Consider the following 21728-nt stretch of genomic DNA (forward strand, 5'->3'; position numbering starts at 1 on the left):
GGACAGACGGGTACAGTTATTCAGCCTTATGCTGTTTTTACATGTACCACACCCACACACCACCAAACACACATTTTCTACCTCCAGGAGGGGACACTGTCCTGGAGGACAATGATGCTAAGAGGGTAGTGTAACATGGTAGTAAGAATAGTGGACTCGAGGTCAGGAAACCTTCCTTTTGTCACATGCTAGCTCACAAATTCTGAAAACAGTCACAATCTCTGACCCTTAAGTTTTCTCACCTGTCAAATAATGATAATTCTTCAACTACTCATCTCACAAATTTGCTACGAGGAAAGTACTTTGTAAAAGCTTAAAGTGCTTTATAAATGTGGGTTATTATTATACAAGAAGATTTAAAAAGATAAAAGAATATAGAGGGAACAAAAGCACACAGGGTAAGGGGGCAGCTGGGTAGCTCAGTGGAGTGAGAGTCAGGCCTAGAGACAGGAGGTCCTAGGTTCAAACCCGGCCTCAGCCACTTCCCAGCTGTGTGACCCTGGGCAAGTCACTTGACCCCCATTGCCCACCCTTACCAATCTTCCACCTATGAGACAATACACCGAAGTACAAGGGTTTAAAAAAAAAAAAAAAAAAAAAAAGAAAAAAAAAGCACACAGGGTAAATGCTATAATTAATGATTCTGGAATAAGTTGAGGGCTAAATGTGTATTTTAAAGTAGCAACTGAAAAAGGAAGATAAGAGGATTTTTTCTTTCAGTCTCATTCAAAGACAGCCATTTCCCCAAACATGCTATATAAGTAATAACTATGTAAAAGAAGTATGTCACTTCACTTAAATTTCATGAGATCCTGTTATACAGCCCAATGTCACTAGCTTCCAGCTATAAAACAGAAGGACGACAGAAGATGCATGTATTATTAATGAATAACACAGGACAATAAAAATATTTTAAAGCAGCAAAGAGCGATTTAGAATAATAGTAATGGATGAGTTTAAAAATTAAGACTTTGACCAATTATTCCTATGACCTGAAATTGCTACCTGTTAATAAAACCAGGTTCCCCAGATATACTGTCCAAGGATCACAAGGTAAATTTCCAAAGGACAGCTTTAGAATGTTTAAGCCTTTCTTTGTATCACAGAGGTGTGGAGGGGGAAGGGGGGAGAGGAAGAGGCATCAATGACCAAAGTAGGCTACAGTAGACAAGTTAGATATTGTACTTTAAATCTTTTTGGTCTCTTTTTAGGATAGGGACCTTAAAATATAAAACCAGAAGGGTCTATCTGGGTTCACTCAGGAAACTTAAGAAATTACCTAGGCAAATAGCCAAGTCTCAAGTTGGCAAAGGCATGGCACGCACAAACACATGTGCACGCATATGTATATATGTGTGTGTGTGTGTGTGTGTGTGTGTGTGTGTGTGTGTGTGTGTGTGTACTGCCTCCCCACCCCATTCCCCCTCTCCACTGTTCCTGAGGGCAATTTTCACATGTCCCCCCCATCCATCCAGCTGCTCAATGTGAGCACTTCCTCTCTCCCCTATCTGGAGTAATGCAGGGTGGTGGTGGCTCACAGTCAGCTTGAAGGTGCAGTTTGGGCACATGAGCTCTAAAAGGTTTGCCAACTCTGGTCTAGTCTATTAAAAATGGTCTACTGCCACCAACTCCTTTAAAGATTATTCCTGAGGGCAGCTAGGTGGCTCAGTGGATTGAGAGCCAGGCCTAGAGATGGGAGGTCCTAGGTTCAAGTCTGGCCTCAGACACTTCCCAGCTGTGTGACCCTGGGCAAGTCACTTAACCCCCCATTGCCCAGCCCTTACCATTCTTCTGCCTTGGAACCAATACACCATACTGACTCAAGACGGAAGGTAAGGGTCTAAAGGAAAAAAAAATTATTCCTAAGTGGGTGTTTACACAGCACTGAAAGAGACAAAGTCTTTGCTCTCATACAGCTACAGTCTGGTAAATGGATACATAAATAACCTAGACCTAAATGCATCAGAGAAAAGAAAATGATTGGGGGGGTGGGAGGAGGAGAATGAAAGCATGGCAGGGGAGGTTATGGTTGCAGGTGATCCTCTGTTCCATAAGAGTTTAGGAAAAGTAATTTTTCTTTTATGAGGTTATAATTAAGCTGGACTGATACATTTACAATCCCAACATTCTGCTGCCTTGATTTCCTCAATTCTAGAATTATAAACTTATTGCATAAGATTAGGGTTATGCATAAGATTAGGGTTATTTCTTTTATGCTACATTATGTGTCATTTTAGAATTTTGAACTGGACGATTTCAGAATTTAAAACTGGAAGGTGCCTTAGGTCATCTAGCTCAACTCTCTCATTTTACAGATCAGGAAATTGAGGACTGAAAAAGAAAAAGTGACTTGCACAAGGTGACACAGTAAATACTAATGCTGGCATTTTAACCCAGATGTTCTGTTGCCAAATCTAGTACTCTACAAAAAACATAGACAACAGTAGGACCATCTGAACTCAGAACTTAAATTTATCGGACCAGGCTAACTTTCAATTTATGCACTAAAACATCAAATAAAATAGTTAATTTTTATTTTACTAAGAATCTAAATACATATTACTTAAGTATTTAAAGAAACAATGAGGGGGCAGCTATGTGTGTGGCTCAGTGGATAGAATTCCAGGCCTGGAGTTGGAAGGACTTGGATTCAAATCTGAATCCAGACACTTCCTAGCTTCATGACCCTGAACAAGTCACTTAATTCCATTTGCCTAGCTCCTGCCCTTCTGTCTTAAGAGTTATTACTAAGACAGAAAGTCTTTAAGGTCTTTTTTAAAGAGAGAAGCAATGAGAAGTCAACAAAATTTCTTCCTTAGGGCAGCATTGCTTTTTAAGTCAAAGAAAGATGGCACCTACAAAGTGCTGGGCACTGTACTCAATGCTGGGGAATTAAAGAAAGGCAAAAACATTGGTCCTTGCTCTCTGGGAGCTTACATTCTAAGAGAAGACAACAAGCAAACAATTCTGTACATGCCTGATATATATACAGAGTAAAAGCAAGGGAAACCTAGAGGTAAAGCACTCAAAGTCTAAGGACAGAGGAAGGCCTTCTACAGAAAGTGAATTTAAGCTGATTCTGGAAGAAGGCCAGGGAAGTCAGGAGGTAGAATTGAGTTGAGATCATTCCAGGCAAGGAGAACACTGAATGAAAAGGCAGAGGAATTCTGGAGATGGAATGCTGAGTACAAGGAACAGAAAAAGGTATAGTCAATGTAGCTAGAATGCAGAAAACGTATAAAGGAGTGAAGTCGAAGAAGAGTGGAAAGAAGGCAGCTAGATGGCTCAGTGGATAGAAAGCCAGGTCTGGAGCCCGGAGATGCTGGGTTCAAATCTAACTTCAGACACATCCCAGGTGTGTGACCTTGGGCAAGTCACTTAACCTCAACTGCTTAGCCCTTATCACTCTTCCCCTTTGGAATGATACATAATATCAATTCTAAGACAGAAGGTAAAAGTTTAAAAGAGGTAGGGTGGTGAAAGTTTTAAATGTCAAACAGATCATTTTAGGTTTGTTCCAGAAATAAGGATTCACTGGGGATCAATGAATGGAGGATGGGAGTAGGAGCAGTTTGTGACAGCTGAGATGGACTGAAATGGGGAGACACTAATACTGAAACAGTTCAGGTACAAAGGATTGAAGGCCTCTACCGTGTGAGTACAGAGAGTTAAGATATCTGTGTTTCAAAAGTTAAAAACAAGACATAGCAACAAAATGGATATGTGGTGTGATTGTGAGTAAGGAATAAATGACTTTGAGATTGCAAGCCTGGGTGACTGGGATGATGGTGGTGCCTTGAAGAGGAAGAGGAAACCCTGTTTTGGACATACTGATTGAGATGCTTACAGGATATCTGGCTCCTGATGTTCAAAAGGGCAGTTGGTGATGGGAAAATGGAGCTCAGATCAGGGCCTGACACAAAGATCTGGGAATTATCTGTATAGAGATACTTGAATCTGCAGAAGCTGATAAGTCACCAAGTAAAAATATATAATAGCAGAAAAAGAAAGCCCAGGATAGACCTATGGTTATCCAAGCATTATTTAGATGAAAAGCCAGCAAAGCAAGACTGAGAAAGAATGGTCATATTAGTAGGGGAACCAGGAGAAAGCAATTCACACAAACTGAGAGAGGAGAGAATTTACAGTAGAAAATGGCAATAAAAAGCTACAGGCGTCAAGAAGGATGAAGACTGGGAGATGGTCATTAGATGTGACAATGAACAGAAGAGACGCAATGTCAATTGAAAGATGGGGTCTAAAGTAAACTGTAGAGGATTTAGAAGCAAATGAAAGAAGAAATGGAAGTACCCAGTGCAGACAGCTTTCTCATGTTTAGCCAAGAAGAGGAGGAAAGATATAGGATGTCAGGATCAGGTGAAGCTTTTTAACATTGGAGGAAACAATGGTATGTTTAGAGACAGTAGTAGATAGGACATCAACTTTTTGGGTTAGTATGAGGTGGATTGCTCAGCTAAGAGGGTGGGAGAGAGAGGTGTACTGTGAGAGAAATGAAGAGGGGGTGAAAAAGTTTGAAATAACCACTGTGGTAAACAGAATAACAAATTGATGATGAAATGTGTAAAAAGATTGCATTTCCTCAGCAAAGGACCTCATTGAATTTATGTGACACCCAGTGTTTGGAATAATCAAATGTTGGAGGTTAGCAAGGAATGACTAGAGGGACAAGAGAGGAGCTCTTACAGTGAGTGGGGTCCATAAGCCCTCATGGAGTTTGTGGATAGATTTCAGAGGGCCTAGGAACATGGAGAGGAAAAAAAATTACATTTCCATATAAATGCTTTTTAATGCCAAAGGGGTCAATGACACCAAAAGATAAAAAACTCCTGGATTATTTTTTTTTTAACTTCTGTGTAATGGTTCCTAGGTGGAAGAGGGGTAAGGGTGGGCAATGGGGGGGGGGGTCAAGTGACTTGCCCAGGGTCACACAGCTGGGAAGTGTCTGAAACTGGATTTGAATCTAGGACCTCCTGTCTCTAGGCCTGACTCTCAATCCACTGAGCTACCCAGCTGCCCCACAGAAGATTGTGTAGAGTAGAACTGATTCACAAAGGGGCAGAGAGAGAGAAAAGGGACAAGAGGGAGTATAGCTAATGCAGGGGCAATGGTCTGTGAAAAAATATCAAGGGTGAAGGGACTAGAGGTAAGCATTAGGATGAAAGCTGTGGAGATTAAAATTAATATGCAAAATACTAAATAATATATTTATAAATATTTTTATTAATAATAAACTAACAAAAGAGACTAACTAAAAGGCACTAACCAGCTCGCTCCCAGGAACCAAAGAGAGCGAGGGAGGAGTTACAGCCAAGTATAAAACAATAACTTGACCACACAAATGTGGAGATGCAGGAGAGATTAAAGGGAATTTTGGGAAAACTAAGGGATTTATGGGGGATGAAGTCCAAAGTTCAAAATCTCCATTTATACAAAGCTTAGGGGTCAAGAGGCACTATGATCAGATAAAAGAATTTTATAAATTTATTAATATCTTGGGAACGATTGCAAGATTAATGATATGATCATCCTTTAGTAGAGCTTTAGAAGTTAGTCTAGTTGATACACTCCAGTATAAAAGCTGGAGGTGGGATGAAAAAAACAAAACAAAAAACAACAACAAAAAAAAAAACTTGTAGTCAGGCACTGAACTCAATGAAGAGAAAGATCAACATTCTCTTATTACACTAAGAATGGAACCTGTAATGAATTACCCACTGTCCAAGTATTTACTTGAGCCTTACAGCATTACATTTTGGCTACAAAAGGAATTCTAGTGTGTCCCAAAAGATAAATACTCCAAAGAAAAAGACATACTCTATTGAGCTACTTTATACGACTTCAGGTTAACCCCTCATATCTTCCCTTGGTCACCACAACCTAAAAAACCCCAAAACCCCAAAATCAACCTTTTAATTTTACTATCAAACTTTTTAAAACTTCCTGGAAAAAGTGGTCCATACCTCATAACTTTACTTCCTCGTCAATCATCTTCTTTAACTCTCGTAATTTAGCTTCTACTACTACAACCATTCTATGCACACTCCTCTCTGAAGGTCACTTGAAGCCTTACCTTGTCACCAAATCCAATGGTCTTATCTATTTCCAACATTTAATTCTTTTGTAAGAGTTAACAGTTAGATTCCTCCATGTAAAGGATACTCTCTTGGCTCCAGGGATGACAGTCATTTTTTGGTTCTAACTCCCTGTAAGTGGTAACTTCTTTTTCTAACTTTTATCTTCTCTTTCTCTAAACTCTTTGTTGGTAATCTAATTCTCATTATTTCAACTATAATGTCTATTGTTCTCTCTCTCTCTCTCTCTCTCTCTCTCTCTCTCTCTCTCTCTCTCTCTCTCTCTCTCTCTCTCTCTCTCTCTCTCACACACACACACACACACACACACACACACACACACACACACACACTCTACTATGAAGAAAAATAACTTACAACTTTGAAAGATTAGAATTCTGATCAGTGCAAAGATAAATCATGAGTCCTGAGAGTGGAAAACAAAATATCCCTCCCATTTCCTGTCAGAAATGGAATTAAAATGCACAATAAACCATACATTTTTGGATATGGCTAATGTGAGAATGTTTTACTGGAAAAGATGTATTTTTATAAAGGTTTAGTTTTTCATTAAAAAAAAAACAACAACTGTTCAATGGGCATTGGCGAGAGATAATTGCTTGTAAAAATAATTTTATTAATTTGTTTATTGATTACATTAAAATTCCCAGGTATCTTCCTCCTTCCCTGCCCCTTGTACTAAAAAAGGTATCCTTTGACAAAAACATATGTTAATTTTTAAAATTTCTTCTGGAATCTAGATCTATATCTTCAAATGCTTATAGGACAACTTTCCTAGATGTTCTAACACCTCGAATTCAACATATCTAAAACTGAACTTATTATCCTTCTCTTTAGTATTCTAACTTCAGCATTTCTATCAGCAATCCCACCATTTACCCACTCTTCATACCTGGGCTATGTTTTATTCTTCCTTTTTAAAAACAAAATTGCAATTTTTTTCATAACTGAAAATCTGTTTTCATCTTCTCCAACCAATACTGAAAAAGAAAAAAAGAATCTCTTACAAGTATGTACAGGCATACCTTAGCTATAGAGGGTTCAGTTCCAGACCACCATAATAAAGTGAGTCATAGGAATTTTGAGGTTTCCCATTGCATGTAAAAGTATATTTACACTATGCCGTAGTCTATTAAGTGTGTAATAATATTATGTTGTTGTTTTTTTAAAGTACATACCTGAATTTTTTTAAAAAATGCTTTATTTCTAAAAAATGCTAACCATCACCTGAACCTTCATCAGGTTGTAATCTTTTTGTTGATGAAGGTTTTTGCTTCAAAGTCAGTGGCTACTGACTGATCAGGGTAGTGGTTGCTGAAGTGGGATGATAATTTCTTAAAATAAAACAACAATGAAGTTTCCCTCATTGATTGACTCTTCCCCAAACACTTCAAGGCCATTATACAGTTATTAACTGATCTAATTTCAATATTGTGTCTCAGGGAATAGGGCGGCAGAGGAAAAAGAGACTGAGAATTGCTGCTTAAGTGGAGAGGTCAGAACACACAGAACATTTATCAATTAAGTTCAGTTAATGGCACCCCAAAACAATTATAACAGGAATTACCAAAACAACAAAGAGATCCTGCGTGAACTAAGCCCCTTATTCTTAAACAAAACTACTTAAAGAATGAAAAAACCCCACCAGTTTAAATTACATAAATAAAGCTAGGGCATAAATACCTTCCCATCTCTTTTCTATTCTTTTGATTCCCAAATAAAAGGATTAAGCACAAGTGAGATTCTAGACCAAGATAATCTAATGCTTACTATTTCTATGGACCAAATTTTATTTTATTTCTTCAATCTGTTTTTCAATGAACCAAAACCCATTTTATTTTACACCTTCACTGTAAAAAAAAAAAAAAAAAAGAAAGAAAACCATTGTAACAAATATGCATAGTCAAACAAAATAAATGCCAAATTGTGACCCCAAAATTCTTTAATTAAAATTTTTTTCAGTTAATAAAAATCTGCTTTGCAATTTGGCCATGTCTGGAAAAATAGTACATCTGAATCTGTAATCTTGAATCCAAAACTTCTCTATCAGGAGGTGGGTAGAATTTTCCAAAAGGAGTCTTTTGTAATTATGGGTAACTTGTGTTGATTAGAGTTCTTAAGTCTTTCAAATTTTCTTATCTTTAAAATACCGCTTGCTACCTGATCTTAGGGAGCTCACAGACTAATTGAGTCGACAACACAAAAACAACTATAGTCAATTCTCAACATCTTTGTGTTTTTATTAGTAAATCTCATTTTCATTTTTGGGCTGGCAACTAAACATAATTGGGGATGCAGCAAAGAAAAAAATGAGTCTTAATGAGTGCAAGTTTGTGGAGTGGCTGATATCTTACTAGACACTTCACTAGTCTTGTTCACCCTACCATTATAAAGGACTCTCTGTGCATTTGGAATGTTGGGGGTGATGTTAAAGACCTTGCTAGTCTCAGTGTCTTCTGATAACAGAGATGATAAAAATCCCAGCAACTTCTCCCTTGGTTTTCAGAGGCTGGCCAATATAAAGAAGCTTATAGCAGTATAGTACTGACTGAAATCAATGTTTCTTTGTTTTGTTTTTCAATTGAGATGTTATTACAAAAGGTCACAGAATTCTAAGGAATCACTAGCAAAAACTGTTTTGCATGTTACCAATTTTATTTTGTGTTCTACATTTTATGGGTTATTTCATAGTTGTGTTAAAGAGTGCACATTATCAGAATTAATGTTTTGTTATACAGAACTGTATGTGGAAAAGTGTATTCTCAGCAATATGTAGCAAAAGATTACAGGTTTTGGTGGTCATGGGAACCTAATCCCCTACTTCCCACAGAATAGATGAACTGACACTTGCATTTTTTATTTTTGTGCCATTTTCTTGAAATGTCAATCTCTCAGAAATCTGAAGTGACTGTGTGTGTGTGTGTGTGTGTGTGTGTGTGTGTGTGTGTGTGTGTGTAGAATAAATTAGAGATAAAGATAATCTTGGAGGAAAACACTTAAGATTTGAGAAAGACTAGGAAGGCCAGAAATGGAGGATCATATGCAAGGGTAGAAATGATCTGACTTGGTAATAGACTGGATATCAGGATGAGATAATAAAAGAAGTCAAGGATAAAGCCTAGATTGCAAGCCTGAGGACCTGGGAAGATGGTAGTTAAGAGGGAAGTTTGGGAAGAGGGGAGATTTAGAAGGAAAGAAAGTTCAGTTTTGACTACAGACTTGAATGTCTGTGGGGCAACCTATGTGAAATCCTCTCTGAGATGTCTAATAGGTAGCTGAAGATAACAGTCTGGTAGTTGGGAGAGAGGGTAAGGCTGGATAAGTAAATCTTAGAATAATCAGCATAGAAATTATATCTGAATCTATGGGAGCTGATAAGATCAAGTAAAATATGGAGAAGAGAAAATGTCTAGGACAATGCTAGGAAGGGTGAGGAAGGAAGTGTCCATCATTAGAATGAATGAAGATCTAGTGTGTAATTAGAATTTGTTCCCCAGGACTCTCTCTCCCAGCATTCCACGTTCCTTCTCACATTCTCCCCTTTAAGTGCTAACATAGGGAGGATATAGCCTATCTTGCTTTTGCCCTTGATCACAGTGGCAGAAGCGGGCTGGAGAACTTACTCGTGTGGGTTTACTTTTTATTAGATAATTAGGTTTGAACTTCTATTTCTTTTAGTTTATTTTCTTTCTACTTCAAGTGATTATTAATAAACCTTATAAAATATAATACTTGTAGTTATTGCTAATTTAAATCTTATACTAGTAAATAAGACTTAAGTGATCAGAATAAGGTTTAGAGTAGCATCATGGAAATGTAGAGAGGAGAGAATAATAAGAAGAGGGTGATTAATAGTGTCAAAGGCTGTAGAGAGATTAAGAAGGATAAAGACTGAGAAAAGGCCATTAGATTTAGCAATTAAAAAATATTGGTAATTCTGGTGAGTGATATAGCTGGAAGCCAGACAGAGAGTTGAAGTAAGAAAAAGAGCATAGGGGCAATAATAGACTTCTTGGGATAATAACTAGCAAGGGTGAATGGATCAAGTGAATATTTTTTTTTTAAAACCCTCTCTTGGAGTGATACTGTGTATTGGCTCCAAGGCAGAAGAGTGCTAAGGGCTAGGCAATGGGGGCCAAGTGACTTGCCCAGGGTCACACAGCTGAACCTAGGACCTCCTGTCTCTAGGCCTGGCTCTCCATCCACTGAGCTACCCAGCTGCCCCCTACAAGTGAACATTTTTTGAGGATGGGGGCAACATAGGCATGTTTATAAGCAGCAGGGAAGCAGTCAGTAGACCAGGAAAGAATGAGGTAATTGTGCAGGCAATCTGCTGGAGAAAATGGATGGGGCAGGATCTCTTGTGCTTATAGAGCAAATATGCTTTGGCAAGAAGGACCTGCCTCAGGAATGCCTATCTGTACCACAAGTGTGTACACATACATACACAAACATAAATCAAGAGTTCAACAGACACATGTGACAGCACACAGCGAGGACAATTTTTAAATCAGAGAACTGATGATCTTCTCGGGGCCCCAGGGTTTCTTCCCAAATGCCAACAGCCACACTAATTTTAAAAAATGAAACAAGCAGATTTTGGCTAAGAATACATAAAAAACAAATACTCCAACATATTTTCTCTTAAAGTGGGAGAAAACCCCCTTACTACATCATATTTATTAATATATGAATATTATTTATTACTATAATATGAATATGATTTCAATGGTTGTTCTATCATTTCCATCATGTCTGATTCTTCATGACCCCATTTGGGATTTTCTGGGCAAAGATATTAGTGATTTATAATTTCTTTCTCCTGATCATTTTACAGATATGGAAACTGAGACCAACAGGGTTAAGGGTCATGCTGTTAGTGTCTAAGTCCAAGTTTGAACTCAGGGAGATGAATCTTCCTGACAACAGAGCCAGTGCTCTCTGCACTGTGCCACCTACCTGCCCTAATAGATGATATAGCTTAAAATTCAAGATCCACAGTGACTGGAAACCATTAAGGATATATAGATTTAGAAAGTACTTTCCATAAACTCTCATTTGATTGCCACAAGAATTCTGTACAAGAGTAGGTCAGGAAATAGTACCATTTTATAAATGAGGAAAACCCGGATTCAGTAAAGTAAGTAGTTTACTGAAGGTCCAAAGGTATCAAGTAGCAAAAGAAATAATTGAACCCAGGTCTTCTGAGTCAAAATCCAGCATTCTTTCTCAACTCCAGCTGCCCCTTCAAAAGGAAATGGGTAGGTTTACTATGGATTTGTGAATCTGGTTAAATATTCAAAATCCTGCCTTCTATCTCTGACTAAAAGGATTTAGAGGGTAGAGGGAGAAATAACATGAGATTTACCAATTCTTCTATTAATATCTTCCCTCCACAAACTACTTGTGTGTATTTGTGTGTCATGAGAATTAGAGTGAAGAGAATGTTTTCTTCCAAGATAATGTAGGCTCCTTAAGCACAAAATTTTAAAAAATATTTGTTTTCTGCATCTAGTAGAGTGCCTAGAATATAATAGGCTCTTAGTAACACCTTTCTTCAATAATGATAGGTAAGGTCACTAGCGTTTTTTTTTTTTAAATAATTACTGCAATTCTTTTGGCTAAAATGTAATTTAAAGAACTCTCTTATAGCTTCTTTATACTGTAGTTCCCTAAGATTACAAGGTCTCAATTAAATGACAATATAAAAGGCCTTTAAGAAGACTTACAAGAAGATTAAGAGTGCTGTTGTGAGAAATATGTATTTTCAATGAATTGAGAAGCAAAAAAAGCCTGAACCCAATTTAAATCTGCAACGAAGGTAGGATATTGCTCTAATATGATGACCATACACTTTATTAAGAAAAAAAATGTTTCCAGAATTTTCTGAATGGCTCTACAGCAGCACTCCTGACATGCCCTAATGCACAATCAGCTTCTCATACCCTATTGATACCTGTGATAACAAGTCTACCAAAACAAAACAAAACAGAGGACCAGAGAAGGAAAATGTTTGAATTTAGTTTTTTTCCTTAACATACCCACAAATGGCCTTGAAAACTGAACAAGCAAAGTATAGCAAGTCCTTATATGTCACAGTAAACATGCCAAACTCTAATCCCTGAAAACACATATTTCTATAATTTGTGTGAAGCCACTGGGCTACCATCATTATTCATCTTTGCAGGGAGGCAAGAGTGTAACATTAAAAAGAACATTGACTCTGGAGTCAGTAGGCCTAGATTTAAATTCTACCCCTAATACTTATTATCTGTATAACTGGAGGCAATTTACTCAACTTCTCGGAGTCTCAGTTTCTTCACCTGTAAAATGGATGGATGGCCTTTGAGGTCTCTTCTAGCTCTAGACCTTATGAACTATGCACCTAGTATTTGCAAAGTGCTTTCTAATAAACATTTTGTAGCTATTCTTTGGGGACCTTGTTATTCCTATTTCTGAGGCAGGGGAAGATGAAATGAAGCAACTTTCCATAGAATATAAGATGGTGGCAAAATCTCCAGATGGAGAAGTGATGAACTTAAAGAATAAGAGGTATATTTTTTAATATGGCCAATGTGACAATTTGTTTTATGTTTATTTGTTATACTCTTTTTCTTTTTAACAAACTATTCAATTGAGGGGCGACAGCAGGAGGGTGGATATAGGCTGAGGAGAAAATGCTTATTAATTGGGGAAATTTTTTTTTAATGGTGGCAAAACAATACTGAAAATGTCCATTCCCACTGATCCTGACATAACTGTTTATTACTCTGCTTATAAACATATTCTATTATCCTATTAGTTTAAAACCTTTTACTTTATGAAAAGATATAGTGGATGACTAACCTTGCTTAGTGGTGTAAAGTAGGGCTAGAGTGATAGGGTAGAACCCTGTGGAAAACTCTTGACTGCCTGAAAAAGGTATTTTATATCTACTTCTGAAAAGGGAAGGAGATGCTTTCTTATCTCTCTTCTTTGGGACCAGGTTTGATCATAGCAATTTCATAGTTTTCTGTTTCATGTTTTGTTGTTGCTCTTTTTTCCATTTACATTATGGTAGTCACTGTACATGCTGTTTCCCTGGTCCTCTTTATTTTACTTTGCATCAGTTCATACAAGTCTTTCTCTCTTCTCTGTATTCATTATAGTCACCATTTCTTCGGCACAGTGATAGTCCATCACATTCATGTACCACAAATATTTAACTGTTTAAATGATGGACATTTACTTGTCTCCAGTTCTTTGCTACTATGAAAAACAATGCTATAAATATTTTGTAATATATGAGACCCTTGTTTTTAATATTAATCTCCTTGGGATATATATTAACAGTGGAAATCTGTGGATCAAGTGGCATTGCATCCTTTGACTTCTTTTAATAACTACAAATTTCTTTCTAGAATGGATGGACTGATAGCCGCTCCCCCCCCCCCATAGTATATTAGTGTGACCATATTTCCTCAATCTCTACTAATCTGACAAATGTGTTAATAGCAATAGATAATATAATGCAATGATAGTGGAGTTGTGAACTGATCCAACCATTCTGGATGGCAATTTGGAACTATGCCCAAAGGGCTTTAAAAGACTATCTGCCTTTTGATCCAGCCATAGCACTGCTTAGATTATACCCCAAAGGGATAATGAGGAAAAAGACATGTACAAAAATATTTATAGCCACACTCTTTGTGGTGGCAAAAAATTGGAAAATGAGAGAATGTCCTTCAATTGGGGAATGGCTGAACAAATTGTGGTATCTGTTGGTGATGGAATACTATTGTGCTCAAAGGAATAAAGAACTGGAGGAATTCCATGTGAACTGGAATGATCTCCAAGTATTGAAGCAGAGTGAAAGGAGCAGATCCAGGAGAAGATTGTACACAGAGACTGATAACACTAGCAACAATACAAGGATCCAGAGCAAGGCTGAGGGACTTATGAGAAAGAAAACTAGCCACATTCAGATGAAGAACTATGGGAGGAGAAACAAAGAAGAAAAACAACTGCTTGAACACATGGGCTGATGGGGATATTATTGGGGATGTAGACACTAAACGATAACTCTAGTCCAACTATCAATAATATGGAATTAGGTCTTGATCAATGATACATGTAAAACCCAGTGGAATTGTGCGTCGGCTAAGGGAGTTTAGGGGGGAGAGGGAAAGAACATGAAATATGTAACTATGGGAAAATATTCAAAACAAAAATTTTAAAAATATATAATGCAATGAAAATGACATCTAGTAAAAGAGGTAGAAGAGAACCACAAGAATACAAAGTGTAGGGGGCAGCTGGGTAGCTCAGTGGATTGAAAGCCAGGCCTAGAGACGGGAGGTCCTAGGTTCAAATTTGACCTCAGATTTGTGACCCTTCCCAGCTTTGTGACCCTGGACAAGTCACTTGACTCCCACTGCCTACCCTTACCATTCTTCTGCCTTGGAGCCAATACACAGCATTGACTCCAAGACCGAAGGTAAGGGTTTAAAAAAAAAGAAAAAAAAAGAATACAAAGTGTCCTGAGAATTCAAGGCAGAAGAGCTTCAAGAAAAGAAGGTTGAATACTAGAGAGAGGTCAAGGTTGAAGACTAATTAAAGACCACTGGATTGGATTTGGCTAAAAGGGACAAAGCGAATTGGAAGGGAGCAGTTTCAAAAGGATGGTAAGGACAGAAAGCAGATTGGAATTGACTGAGGCTGGTAATGGAGTCTTCTTTCAATAAATTTGGAGTGAAGGGAAGGAAAGGGAGAATCTACAGGGTTGTCCAGTAGACAGAACACTCTGGTATCAGAGGATCTGGGTTAACATCCACCTCTGATGCTGACTGTTTGACTTTAGGGAAGTTGCTTAACTTGTTTGGGCCTCAGTTCCCTCATTCTTAACCTTTCTGGTATCATGGACCCTTTTGGCAGTGTGGTAAAGCTTATTAACTATTCAGAATTTTATATGCATGCCATAAAATTGCATTACAAAGGAAAACAATTATATTAAAATATTGTTTATTTAAAATTATATATACCCAAGTTCATGGCTCCCTTGAAATGTATCCATGGACCCCAAGGTTAAGAAAGAGCCCTTGATCTAAAAAGCTTCTGAGGTCCATTCCAGATCTAGATCTATGAACCTATGAAACAGAAATAATATCTTAAGGCAGAGGTATCATTCAGCCACTCCTGCGTGCTCCTCAAACCAGATTAAAATGTAATTGGAAATATCTGACAAAACAAATGAAAATATAATAAAAGATAACTAATGTTAATTTGTGGTTTTCTAAGTCAATTTGAGGGCTACAGTGATCTATTTCCATTTGAGTTTTTTTAAACCTTACCTTCAGTCTTGGAGTCAATACTGACTCCAAGATACCACTGTCTTAAGGAAGCAGTAGAGCAAATAGAGAAGGAAAGTGCACACTGTTAAATCTTTCTAAATTTGGATAAAGAATACCAAACACAGAGTATTACTTTTTTCTAGAAACACTAAAAGTTACTTTGGAGGCATACCCCTCCCTCCCATCCCCCCAAACCTTTCAATTCTTTAGTTTTCTAACTGTATACTTTTTTATTTGACATCAAAGTTAGGGAGAGTGAAAGCTAAACAGTTCAATTCAAGATATGTTGAAAATGAGGAAGTTGCAGGGACACAGAAATAGAAATGTGGCTGATTAGCTTAGTGTGTGATGCCAGCATTATATAGAGCATCCACCAATACATATGTAGGTGAAATTTTCTATAGAATTTACCACTGTGTTGAAAAAAAGTTTGAGGACTAAATAAAGGACACATGTACCCACGATCCCTTGACTTCACTTGGGGTACTATTTATTCCAATAGGATTTCTATAGCTCAAGTAGTTAGAATTAGGTATCGGTCAGTCAAAAAAACAATTATTAAGCACCTACTATGTGCCCATCAGGCACTGCCCAAAGCTTTGGATTGTATGTGAGGCTTAAAGGAAGACAGTAGGCAAAGATGAGGTTGTGGCTTTGAACAAATTAAGGATGAAGTAGAAAGCTCTGAAAATGACTTGTAGGTGGCATTTTAGTTCCCTTAGCAACTCATTTCCCCTGAATCAAAGTTCTAAATAAATTTAGTTACGCTTTCTGTGGTAAAATAAGGTCATCACAACGCCCCCAGTTTTAGTTTGAGATTAAACCAAGGATTTTTACCATCTGTCAAGAGGCTTTGATACTTCAGTTAAGTGGGGTAGATGTGGCCTTCCTAATTGTGGTCCCTGGAAACCCTAGATCACAGGACTGATCCCTACAGATGTAAGGTACTTATAGAGAATGGTAACTGCCAAATTGCCTCAATTTTTCAGGCAGACAGTGCTTCAAACTCCTGCCACTAGAAAGTTTTCCTTTCCCACATGGATCTGGGAAAATAAAAATATATAAAAAAAAACAATCGAGTCTTTAAAATTTGGATACGGGCCAATTTTAAAAATAAGGAAGAAAAATATTATTGATGAGTGTATCTGTTTCAGGAAATCTAACTTCCAGGTTAAATACTGGGAAGGTTCCAAATGTTAGATGCATTTAGTGATAAGTCTGACCAAAAATGAACACAAGATAAGCCGGGGACTTTTTCTAACACATACTTCAATAACATATCCATCCATCCATCCATTCAACAAATACTTATTAAGCACCTTATACCTATAAAGAATTGTTGGGTTCTATATAATGCCAAGACACAGACTCTGGTTTCAGGGGGTTTACAGTCTACTATACAACATCAAACTATCCCAAAGTATTTACCTCCATTTCTGTTCCAAGTGTTCCTAATGATTGCCACACATAAGTCTCTATTTACCTATCAGTGGGTAATACATAAGTAGCACCTCAAAATGAAGCACCGTCACCTCTTTTAACTATAAGCATCAATAAATAATATAGCAAAGACAGCCTCATCTAATAGAGAACAAGTTTCAAAGCTAGGAGGACTTGGATTCGAGTCCCATCTTTGTCTGACACATCCTGGCTGTAGGACTAGTGCTCTAGACTTTCTCCAGGATTAGCTGCCCTGCCCCTTGGGCTGCCTCTCTACTCAAATCCTGGTGGCCCTTTCACCCAGTAGTGAGCTCTTCCAAGAACCTCCGACTTGGAGAAGGGTTAGAGTAGACCATCCCTCATTCTCCAGATTTGGCCACCATATCCCAACTGGGGTACCCCTCCCTTCTCCACTTTTCGGCTTCCCTTCTATGTGCTGTCTTCTCTCACTAATAAATGCTTGTTAACCACCTGATTAAGTCTCTCAGGGCTCTAGCTAAGTCTCTAAGACTGTTAAGTGGCTCCTTTGCTTAATAGATGCTTGTTGATTGACTGTCAGACTTCACCTTTCAGACTCTAGGCAATTCTTTAAATCAGTGACACAAAGAAAGGGTGGAGGGAGTTTCCACGCGAGGAATGCCTCGTAAAACACGAATCCATCCCGAGTAAAAATTAAGCCTCTCTATACTTCTCCCTCCTCACTGTTTCAAAAAAGTATAGCGCACCCTACCCCTTCCCTTCCCCCCCATCCCCCCAGCTCTCAAAAGGAGATCACGGGCTCCTGCTCCTGCTCCTCCGCGTTCGCTGGCTGGCTCGCCAGCTCAGCCTTTTAGGCTCGGCCTCCGCCCCAAACCCGAGGGCTCGGTTCGGCCTCTCCCGCCCCGAGATCGAGAGAACTTTGGACATCGCCTACAAAGTTGTGGCCCCTCGGAGGCACTAGGTGCCCGCCCCCCCAAAAGCAGACAGCATTCGCAGACCCCGGCTTCTAAGGGAGGCGGGGCCGCGCTTCGGGGGACATTCGTCTTAGTCCCCTGAGGGAGACCCCGGGCTCCCTCCGCCTGACCCCGACCCCTCCCCCGCCTCAACCCTGGGGAAATGTCCAGGCCCCGCGGGCCCCGTGACTCACGGCGGCACCCGTAAAAATGTCTTCGCCCTCGGCGTCGCTGTCCCCGGCCTCGAGCTCCGAGCCACCTCCGCCAGCCGCCCCCTCGGGCCCCGGGGGCTCTGGAATCGGGAAGGGTGGGGGAAGACGCTCCGTGGCGCTACAGCCGACGCCGCCGCCCGACGCCATCTTCCTGCACCGGCGGCGGAAGCCGCAATAACTACTTTATGGAGGAAGCCCCGGCAGCAGCAGCAGCAAGCGCTGGCTCCAGAGGGGAGGGAGAACGAGAGCTAGGCAAGGACCCCAAGCACGAACCGCTGAGCCTCAGCGGCGGGGCGGGAGGGGCGGAGCCCGGAGTCTGGGGGCGGGTCCTAACAAGAGGGGGCGGGGCCTGCCCTGCCCTGCTCCAGGGGCGGGATATTAATGTCCTCAGAGCTGGTTGGGGAATTCAGGGTCACAGGGATGGAAACTGTTCTTTTAAAGGTGGTGGCAGAATTTGGGAGAAAGTATTCAATTGGTTGGGGCATTTATTAAGCGTCTACTAAGTGCTGAAGATACAAAAAGGGGAAAAATATAGTCTCTGTCTTCAAGAAGCACTATAATGGGGGGAGGAGGGAAAACATGCAAACATCTGTACAATGTTCAGGATAAATGGGAAATAATTAACAGAAGGAAGGTTCCAGAGATAAGTCAGTCAATTAACATTTATTAAGCGCCTACTAGGTGTTAAGCACCGTGCTAAAGATCCAAAGAAGCAAAAGACAAAGAGACTCATACTTTAAAGGGGGAGACAACATGCAAGCAGATGTGTACAAACAAGCTATATGCAGAATAAATAGGAAATAATTAACAGAGAGAGTACTAGAATTAAAAAGGGAGGAGAAAAGCTTCCATAAAAGAAGGGATTTGGGGGGCAATTGAGTGGCTCAGTGGATTGAGAGCCAAGCCTAGAGATGGGAGGTCTTGGGTTCAAATTTGACCTCAGAAACTTCCTAGTTGTGTGACCCTGGGCAAGTCACTTTGTTGTGGTGTGCAGAGGTGAACACCCCCCCCCCCCCCCCCGGAGTTTGGAAAGGATACCTTTTGCAAGAATGCAAGACTCTGAAACTTAGCTTAAAAATAAAAAGAGAAATTTATTAATTTGTAAGGTTATGTTGAATATGGCCAGGAGGACAGCATAGGTGGAAGCCTGCCTCCTAGGTGGAAAGCTGTTCCTTGGGAGACCAGCTTGGGTGGAAAAGCTGTCCGCCTCAGAGGACATCAGTTCTGGGGTTTTTATACTCTTTACAACAGTGAGGATTTGACTCTAGAGTGGTAAGCACTGAAGCAAGAAGTGGGGGAGGTTTGCCTGAAGGCATAGGGGGTGGTTCTCCTGATTTGGAGGACAGATGAATAAGGTGAGTCTCTTTGTCCACTCAAATCAGTGGGACAATCAAAGGTGGATAATCCTCAAGGTCTGATGTTTTGGGTTGGGAGTCCCAAGGGTGTAAGGGAGCAAAGGAATTTCCCTGTTTACAGTTTACCTGAGTTTTGGGGGTACAATGCACATGCCAACTTGACCCTCATTGCCTACCCTTACCACTCTTCTGCCTTGGAACCAATACATAGTATTGATTCTAAGATGGAAAGTAAGGGTTTAAAAAAAAAAAAAGGGATTTGATTCAGAAGCTCAGTAGGGTTGCTGACAGTATTAGGATCACAGAGAAGGGCAGAGGTTTGCAGAAAGGCAGAAACACTCCTGTAGCTGGAAGTAGAAGTAGAGGAGAGTTTGGGGGGGATGATGTTACTCAAAGTTGTCACAGGAGAAAAGGATGGGGAAGAAGAAAAGGGAACCAAAACTGCTGAATCCCTTTATCAAGTCAAGTCAATGAGCTCTAAATTCCAGGAGGGTTTACATTTCCAGAAATGGAAGGGATCCTGGAAACCATCTAATTTAATCTAACTGCCTTATTTTAGATGAAGAAATTGAATCTCAAGGCTATGAATTAATTGACACAAGTTTGCACAACTAGTTATTATACAACTACTAATAGATGCATCTAAGTGGTACAATGGATAGAGTGATGGCCTGGTCAGGAAGACCTGAATTCAAATGAAATCTCAAACACTTACTAGCTTTATGACCCTGGAGGAATCATTTAAGTTTCTTCTCCTGTAAAATGGGGATAATAATAGCACCTATCTTGCTTCATTAGTTCCTGGCACATAATAAAGCATTTGATAGATTCTTCTTCTTCTGGCAGGACTGGTGTCCTGGCTTTCCTAGTTCAGTGCTTTTTCACTTCTACCATATATGCTAGTTAAAATAGAGATCAGACCTGCAATTTCTTTGGGAAAGGGAACTCTCAGATGAGGAAAAACATATCAATACAGGTCTATACCTTCTCTACAATCTGGTCTTGGAGAGTTATCTAGATTACTAAGAGGTTAAATAACTTGCCAGAATCATATAGCTGTAATGTGTTAAAGGTATGACTTAAGCCCAGACCCTCCTGGCTTCAAGGTTAGTTCTCTAACCACCATTCCGCTCAAAAAAAATTATACTCCTTGGCAGATAGTATACTTTTAATATATACTTAATCTTAATTGTTCTCTATAAAAATTATTAATAATCATCTCATCTTTGCTCGAAAGGAAGTTATTTCAGAATAGTTCGGGATAAAACACATTTGTCTTCAAACATCTTTTTAAATGGGGGGGGAATTATTTAATTCTAAAACAAATTTTATTACATTTAACCTATTCTTTGAATTCTCCATATTAGAGATACTACAGCATCAATTTGTGATTAAAAAAAAAGAAACAAGCAAAATTCAGAGGCAGATTACAGCACCAAGATGGGAAATCCAGCAGAATTTAACACATTACTCTAGTTTACTCTACAACTAAGCAAAAATAACAGGCAGGATGCAACATCATAGGGAAAAAAATACAGTGGAATATCACTTTCTTGAGGGCAGGGGCTGTTTCATTTGTGGTATGTATTTCTAGTGTCTACTACTTAGTAAGCACTTGATAATACTTCAAGAATTGAAATTTTGAAATGTCTCACATGTTCCCAATTGCATAATCATTTCGAGCACAATGATCACCCCAACAATCATCAAAATGGTTACAGGGATTGCATAAATTAAAATGTTGGGTTTGTGGGGATGGGAGTGGTAGAAGGAATATTTTATTTTTGCATTCGTGATGATCAGGCAAAGGCAATCTATTCTAAGAATGTTTAAGGAAGCAGTGAGGGTCCAACAGAGCAGAAGATCCTGGTACGAAGGGAATGGGGGACACAAATAAATAAATACTCCCCTTTCTCTTAGGTGAGCGTGACTCCCAAAAGATTTAGTTAGCATAGCAACGGAAACCCACTTCCGGCCCCGCCAGGAAATAAGGAAGAGGTTTCCCGGAAATGGCTCTTTGAGAAAAGGGCAGCGGGCTCCCTAGAAAGTTCCTCAGCGGATGCTTGTCTCCCATTGTTGCTTCGGGAATGCGATTCCCTAGGATTCGTGGAACAGAGTGGGAGCAGCGTACATTCTCTTTTCCACAATAGTGGGTCTTTGGTACTGGTGCGTAGGCATGTGAGAATGTGGAATTTGAGAGCTGGTGACGGAGGGAGGGTTAGGTTTTTTTTCTCAGAGTGTAAACCACAAGTCCCATAACACACCGCTCCAGCCTGCGCCTCCGGAAGGGCCTTGAATTTCCCGGCAAGCCTGCTAGGATCTCCCTCAGCGCCGCGCTCCCCTCACC

At 39.5% G+C, this 21728-nt stretch overlaps 1 protein-coding gene across 3 annotated transcripts in view; it reads right to left on the bottom strand.

Annotated features, from left to right (window-relative positions):
- The window catches only part of SNX1 (sorting nexin 1), a 58727-nt gene extending 40438 nt beyond the window's left edge, over nucleotides 1–18289 (bottom strand). Inside the window, exons 1-2 of one of the 3 annotated variants that reach the window (XM_044665361.1) lie at nucleotides 18009–18289; nucleotides 7456–7501 (exon numbers count right to left, since the gene is read on the bottom strand). In XM_044665361.1, the coding sequence (XP_044521296.1) occupies nucleotides 7456–7501; nucleotides 18009–18173 (211 nt within the window). In that variant the 5' untranslated portion in view covers nucleotides 18174–18289. Of the gene's footprint in view, nucleotides 1–3579; nucleotides 3608–7455; nucleotides 7502–18004 lie in introns of all 3 variants that reach the window. The other 2 variants (XM_044665360.1, XM_044665358.1) reach the window with 2 other exon arrangements.
- Nucleotides 18290–21728: the final 3439 nt, after the last annotated feature.

Source organism: Gracilinanus agilis, chromosome 2, assembly GCF_016433145.1.
Source record: "Gracilinanus agilis isolate LMUSP501 chromosome 2, AgileGrace, whole genome shotgun sequence".
In the NCBI taxonomy this organism is placed as follows: domain Eukaryota; kingdom Metazoa; phylum Chordata; class Mammalia; order Didelphimorphia; family Didelphidae; genus Gracilinanus; species Gracilinanus agilis.